The sequence below is a fragment of the Oreochromis aureus genome, linkage group 7, assembly GCF_013358895.1.
Source record: "Oreochromis aureus strain Israel breed Guangdong linkage group 7, ZZ_aureus, whole genome shotgun sequence".
NCBI classification, from domain to species: domain Eukaryota; kingdom Metazoa; phylum Chordata; class Actinopteri; order Cichliformes; family Cichlidae; genus Oreochromis; species Oreochromis aureus.
Genome location: NC_052948.1, coordinates 15,655,950 through 15,663,312, shown reverse-complemented (window position 1 = coordinate 15,663,312; position 7,363 = coordinate 15,655,950). Strand labels below are relative to the sequence as shown.

At 40.1% G+C, this 7,363-nt stretch overlaps 1 protein-coding gene across 1 annotated transcript; it reads left to right on the top strand.

Moving 5' to 3' along the window:
• The first annotated feature begins 273 nt into the window (after positions 1–273).
• Positions 274–6,113, top strand: fan1 (FANCD2 and FANCI associated nuclease 1). Its single transcript, XM_031748126.2, has 13 exons — positions 274–2,028; positions 2,112–2,252; positions 2,521–2,722; positions 2,800–3,033; positions 3,129–3,260; positions 3,341–3,449; positions 3,545–3,664; positions 3,782–3,946; positions 4,095–4,248; positions 4,366–4,469; positions 4,543–4,737; positions 5,268–5,396; positions 5,503–6,113. The coding sequence occupies exons 1-13, from the start codon at positions 531–533 to the stop codon at positions 5,638–5,640; spliced, it is 3,321 nt and encodes a 1,106-aa protein (XP_031603986.1). The 5' UTR covers positions 274–530; the 3' UTR covers positions 5,641–6,113.
• The last annotated feature ends 1,250 nt before the right edge of the window (positions 6,114–7,363 follow it).

Below are 7,363 nucleotides of genomic sequence, written 5' to 3'. Positions count from 1 at the left end.
GCACCTCTATATGCACGGATTGTATTTTTTATGGGGGTTTTTTTCTTTGTTTTTTAATTTTCTAGTCATTTTCTAGTTTGTTTAACAGTATACAGTGGTGGCTTGTAAGTCATGGTGCCATTTATATTATTAGATTATCTTTACTTAAAGCCATATTTAATATGATTATATCTTACAGCTTCCTAGGATTTATTTGCGTTTGTTGAGGAAAAATATCGATGTATCTGGGATCGATTTTGATGTTCTGCGCTCTACTGGTTGTGCCTAAGAAGCGGGATTGGGTGCCATATCTGCTATCGGTATGTTAGCTATTGTTTTGAACCGCTGACAGGCTGTATTTTATAGTTTTCTGTTGGATTTGTAAAGCACTAAAAGTCGCAAATGTGTGACCGTTTTAAATGAGGCATAGGTAAGCTAGCATACGAGTCATTTCTACACCGAAAGCTGTCAGAGTATGCGACAAAGAAAACCTTTGGGGGAAAATAGTTTTCACCGAGCAGCACCACCACTGCCGCCTGAATTGCTGGAACATGGCCGAGAGAGCTAACAAAGGCATACTCAAGGGACGTTTATCATTGTCCAGAACCAAAAAGAAAGACAATGTTGTTAAAGCTGGGACTGCTGCCAGGGGTGCCACCGCAAGTCCAATTACGTCGTTCTTCTCTAGCAAGCCTCCACCTAAGCTGGCCTGTCCCCTGTGTGGCCAGCTGGTACCGAGATTCAAGATCAATGAGCATATTGATCTGCAATGTCAGAACTTTGAGAGAGGAGACAGCACTGTCGGCTCAGCAAGTAATAGTGTTATCTCAAGCACTCAGCTGTCACCCAGAAGGAGTCTCCCAAAGTCTCCAGAGGTGGATCCAAAAGTGGAAGAAGAGGGCGAAGAAGGCAAAGAGACCAAAACAAGCCCTTATTTCAAAAAGAATAACTTACAACAGGCACCACGGGAAATAAACAGCAAGACTGTGGTCAGGACCATTGACCTTGGAAGTCTTTCTTCCAAATTATCTAGAAAATTTCATAAGGCACCTGAAAGGAAAGAGACAATGCATGAACTTGATGAGACACTGAATAGCTCACAGAAAGAAAATCTTCTGATTCAGAGTTTAGAAGACAAAAAAGAGGACCTGCCAGTCAGATCAATCGGTGTTGCCTGTGCAGCAGCAGTGGAAGATCCATCGCATTCAAAAAAACAACATAATTTTGAAAACAAAGCATCTAAATCTGATACTGTCCAAAAACAAGTTACTCTGAAGCCCCACTCTTCTCCCTCCAAACCAGGAAATAACTCACAACAGGCACCACGGGAAATAAACAGCAAGACTGTGGTCAGGACCATTGACCTGGAAAGTCTCTCTTCCAAATTATCTGGAAAATTTCATAAGGCATCTGAGAGGAAAGAGACAGTGGATGAACTTGATGAGACACTGAATAGCTCACAGAAGGAGAATCTTCTGATTCAGAGTTTAGATGATGAAAAAGAAGGTATGACACGCCGGTCCACCAGTGTCGCTTGTGCAGCAACAGTGGAAGATCCATCACATTCAAAAAAACAACATAAACTTGAAAACAAAGCATCTAAATCTGATACTGTTCAAAAACAAGTTACTCCAAAGCCACACTCGTCTCCCACCAAACCAGCAAAACGAAAAAGTAAATCTTCCACTGGTAAGGCAGCTAGCTTTAAAAAGAAAGCCAAGCTGGAGGAGAATTCCTCTGAAAGTAAAGCTGGAACAACTGATCTGGATCAGCATGAAACTGTAGTATCACCATCTGCTTGTGACCAACCTTTGAATTCAGAGGAAACGTGTGAGGACAGGGTTGCGGTTGTCAGTGATGATTTACTCCCAGTGTTTGGTGCCGATAGCATCACAAGTGAGCAGAGCTCGACTACAGCTTCGCTGCACCTTCCCTACTACCTCAGGAACTTCAAAACTGTACTGCACGCTGTGCTGGAGAATGAGGATGACAGAGAGTTGTTCAACCAAGATGATTTGTCTTTTATACGTGCATTTGAAAATCTGTCAGGTATGTTAAAATATTATTCAATAGTTATTCTAAAAACTGTGAAAATCTGGCTTTATTGTTCACATGTATTCTCTCTCTTGAAGTCATGGGACAGAAGTTGTATGTGAGGCTTTTTCAGAGGAAACTGAAGTGGCTCCAAGTAAATAAGCTGGATTATGAAGAGATATGCAGCGATCTTGGACCCATTGCACAAGAACTGGTTCAAAGTGGTTTTCTGGAGACAGGTAAATGCTCTCTACCATTAAAGTGTAAAAATTTTAATGTCTCCTTTTGTTACTGTCATTTTGTTACCGTTCGATATTCATCTTTTTCCAATTATGTTATTAATATGACTGCACTGATCACATTTAGCTATTATGTTGGCATCATGTTAATGGTTGAAGCTTGGAAATACAGTAAAATGTTTGGAATAAACATCAAATTACATCAATGAATAAACATCACCAAATTTTCTTTAATAATGTCCACGTCTGGTGTTTTTACCTCTCAAAGAGAATGACCTTGAAGATTTGGGTGAGGCTCTGGATCTCCTGCCAGCTCCTGAACTCAAAGCTTTGGCTAAGACTTTCCACCTGGGCAATTCAGCGACCCAAAAACAGCAGCTAGTGGACGGACTGCTCCGCCTTAGCAAGCAAAAGTCTCTTTTCTCTCTGACCACTGCACAAAACAGTGTCGGAGCAGTGATTCTTAAACGGTAAGATAATTATTTACGTCATGTTTTTTTAGTACCAGTATTGCAGTGGTTGTCACACCCCTATCTTGTCTTTAAAGGGCTAAGCAGCTTGCAGGTTCCTGTGTCCGTCTCTGTCGGGGTCCTCGGGCTGTCTTCTCTCGTGTTCTCCTGCTCTTCTCTCTGACGGACACCATGGAAGAAGAGGAGATGGCAGCTGGAGGACAGAGCCAGCTTTATACCATCCTTTTGGTAAACTCAGGTCGTCTGGCCTTCCCAGACTATACAGTACAGCGTGTTGCCAAGGTTTTTCAGGATAGAGAGGACCTTATCAGGTAAGGTTCTACCAAAACATCTATAATGACTTTCTTATGTTTTATCAAGCAGGATAGGCACAGATAAGTACTAATAATGGCATGCATCACACCAGATATGAAGCTTCCATGCGAGCACTGCAAGAGGTGATCCTGGCTATGCAGGGTGGTCAGTGGGAGACGGCCATGGAGCTCTACACTGCAGCCAAAAGTCAATGGCTAGTGCTGAAGAAAAACAATGACCTCAGGTGGGAAATCATAAACATTTGCTTCAGTGTTTTTCCAAAAACAGTCACTTGTGACTGATAACAATATGATTTGTTTGCAGTCATCAGGAAAAGCTGCCTGTGTTTCTGCGCTGCTTCACTGCAGGATGGGCTTACACTCGAATTTTATCCAGAGGGATCGAGATTTTGCAAAGGCTCCGTCGCTATGAGGTTTTTTGAACCTGTCCATTCACCGCCTAACACAAATTTAAGTGCTTGTTCATGTCATTGTTGAAGATCTCATGGGTCTTCTGTTCATGTCACAGGAAGCAGTTGAAGAGCTGCGGTCTTTGCTATTGCAGTCCATTTACTGTCCTGACAGCCGCGGGCGATGGTGGGACAGACTGGCACTAAACCTTCACCAGCACCTCAAAAGTCCTGAGCAAGTCCGCACCCTTCTCTGTTCTCATTCACCTCCTACTGAGACAGTCTCTTGATTTAATTTTTTGTCAGATGTCTTGTGTTAATCTTTCAATTGTTGGACCGTGTTCTTTACCTGGCAGGCTATCTGTGCTATTAGAGATGGGCTGTCAGACCCTTTGGTGCGTACAGGACATAAGCTCTCACTCCATCAGAGAGCTGCTAGAATGAAAGAGTCTGCCAGCTGCAAGAAGTACCGCCTGCAACTGAGAGACCTGCCCACTGTCCAAGTGCAAGATGTCAAGCATGTACGTTTTTCACAGTGTGTCAGTGTGTGGGTTTCAAAATGGAACAGCTTAGTTTTTTAGCTCACCTAAAAGATTCTTTTGTGTGTGTGTGTGTGTGTGTGTGTGTGTGTGTGTGTTTGTGTTTGTTTGTTGTTACATCTGACTGCAGGTGACTATTCGAGGACAGCTGTTTCCTCATGAGGGAGGCATGGGGAAGTCTAAATTTCTTTTACCAGCAAATGAAGAGGGCGCTCATTCCACTGTAATATGCTCTGTAGAGGAGCTGTCCTTAGCGCATTACAGACAGCAAGGTTTTGACCAAGGTAAACCACTTTTTTCTCCTGTAAAAGTGTATAGATAGAAACAGAAACAGTAGGTTTTTTGTTTTTTCTTTTGTTTTGTTTAATTATTATTATTATTATTATTATTATTATTATCAGGGATCCATGGAGAGGGTTCAACATTCTCAACACTGTTTGCTCTCCTGCTGTGGGACATCATTTTCATGGACAGTATTCCAGATGTCTTCCGAAACCCATACCAGGTAAAGAAGGGTCTATACCTGTTTATCTGAATATGTATGAAACTCTAGGGCTCACGTTTGTTTTCCCTTACAGACGTGTCCACTGGACTTTTATACCGACTGCTTTTATGAAAACAGAAAGGATGCAATTGAGTCTCGTGTCCAGTTACTTTGTGAGGCGTCTGTGGAAACTCTGCAAAATATGTTGGAAGATGTCTGGAATTCCCAGGAGGGAAAAGTGTGTTCGTTGGTGAGCTGGGAACGTTTCTCATCCCTTCAACAAGCGCAGGTACTTAAGGTTTTAAAAGTACATGTTCAATGCTGTCAGTGTACAGTGTTTCTCATATTACGTGTCAGCGCAGTGGGGCGAATGATGACACATTTTCCTTAAACACACTCCAGTAATTGTCTCACCTCATTACCAAGTTTGGAGCATCCTCCATTGCCAGATTAGCACGCAGGCTCTTTTACTTTGGAGCCGTGCTGGTGTAATACATGCACAATGGGGTTTCAAACTTTCTTGTAAAGCCTTTAATGAATCTGTATGAACTGATAATAGAAAAATAAGAAACAAAAAAAGGTGATAGTGCAGTAAACAAGCCCTTGTCCCCGATGTTTTTGTTGGCGTTCCTGGCATCCATTTGAAGAAGACCATGTGTTTTTTGTCACAGGTTAAAGGTTTTTTTTCTTTGTACTGTTTTCATTGTTTTTTGTTATACCTTTTTTTTGGTAAGAGGATTGTAAGTTTCTACATTTCAACATGATACTGATGTGCAATTAGATGCTGATTTTCTTTTCTTTTCTTTTTTCTCTCCCCAGTCTCTTGTTGCATGCCTGGGTGGAGCCTTTCTAGGTGGAGTAATAGCACGAATGGCAAAAGACTACAGGCACTGCCGTGGAGGTTTGCCCGATCTTGTGGTGTGGAACAGCTCAAACAACAGCTACAAGGTGAGATCACCTGACCATCCTGGCTTTTTTGTTCTCTTTTTTTTATGTAATCAGGAGATTTTTGGTGCTTGGTAGTTTAAACTCTTGTGATGTCATGTGATTGTAGCTGGTGGAGGTGAAGGGTCCCAATGACCGACTATCCCACAAGCAACAGATCTGGCTGGATGAGCTGCAGAAACTTGGGGCCGATGTGGAGGTGTGTCACGTGACTGCTACTGGAGCCAGAGGAGCTCGTCTGGAATAAACGGACACAGAGAAATTGACTGATAAGACTTATGCTGCTAATTAATCAGACTGTGGTAAAAAAAGAAAACATCCGCAATCGGACTCGCTGGAAAAAAAAAATCCTGTTTGATCAACCTGTAGAGAATGGTGTAAATCTTGATTTCAAAATCTATAAAATTTCACCTTTCTATGTAGGAGGAGGTTAATATGCTTTGTTTTGTATGGCATTATCATCTGGTCTTCAACAGGAAGTCGTGCACTATGTGATGAGGATCATCGTTAACAGCTTCTAGGATCAAAAATCGCAACTGATGCATGACAGTAAATAGATCCAGCCACTACACTAATTTAATGGTGTTTCCTTTTTTGGGGCAACACTGTAATCACAGGATCGTGGGTTGCCATGCAACCAAGACTCACATTTTCTTGGCTGCTTATAAATTGCATGACAGCTCTATGAGTTTTTCAATGCAATTAAACACTGTGATATTATGCCTATAAATAAGCTTTTTGCCACTAAGCATTGGTTAATCAAAGATATCAGCTGGGTACAAAGAAAGAAGTCATGGGGCTACTTTTAATCAGAGTATTTTAGGGCAGGACTGAAGGAAATTTTTAGCCAGCCCAAAAAAAGCTGCTTCCTTTTCAAATGCTGTATAAAAATAAAAATTAAAAAAAGGAAGAAAGAAAAAATCTTTAAACAGACTTTCTGTTATGCAAGCATATTAAACATTTTTGATTATCAAATGGTCAGAAATAACTATAAGATGCACACATCTGTTTAATAAGCTAAGACTCTGCCTCAGCATGTTCATTTCAAACTTTGACATTGCCGTAAATCAGTTATTAACAATAAAAATGAATCATAGTTTATATCTTTTAAATAAAATATCAAATTCTTGCCTAAATTCCTCATTTGTTTAGTTTTCCTACAAAAATTTGATTGTGCTTAGTTTCACTCCATATATATCCTTCATTGTATAAACTACTCCTCCACAGTGGCTCCGTACCCTACCAAGAAAAGTGGTCATGCTTAATGCCGTGTACAGTCATCTCCCAAAGGCCCATTATTTATTTTTTAAATTATCACTCAACCTGTGGTTTGCTTTCTCTATTAACTTATTAAGTGTTCAGTCTGAATTGGTTCCCTGATGCTAAGATGACATAATTGTATTACTGGTATGATGTGACTCAGTCACTTAACTGTAAAAGTCATCTCAGAACAAGAACACTCTGAGAATAAACACCACCGCTGAGAGATGAATCTACATCAGGTATGAGAAGAGTCAGTGAATCCAGAATATTCTGAATCTGGATTTTAATATTTCAGTTTGATATAAAGTTGTGAAGATATGACAAAATATCCAGTATTTCCATCACTCAGTGATTCAGAATGTATGAGAAATCTCTTTATCCAGATCTGGATTAAGTCAAATTTGGGATAACCCCCACTTCTGATTTTTAAGAAATTGAGTAAATTCATCCATAACAAACAAATAAGTCTAATAAGCCAAACCTTAGGACATGCTGAGTGTTGTGAATGAAGCAACATATGTTTTTTTGGCAATTTATAAGAATTTATAAAGTATGCCAAAGCTACAACAACAAAAGAAAAAAGAACAATAGTTGGATAAATGTTAACTTTAATGTTATTTTATTTCAATTTGATATTTGTCAAGATATGCAAAATGTAAAAAATAAATAAATGAATAAGTCCAGTTTATTGATGATTAAAAAAGAAA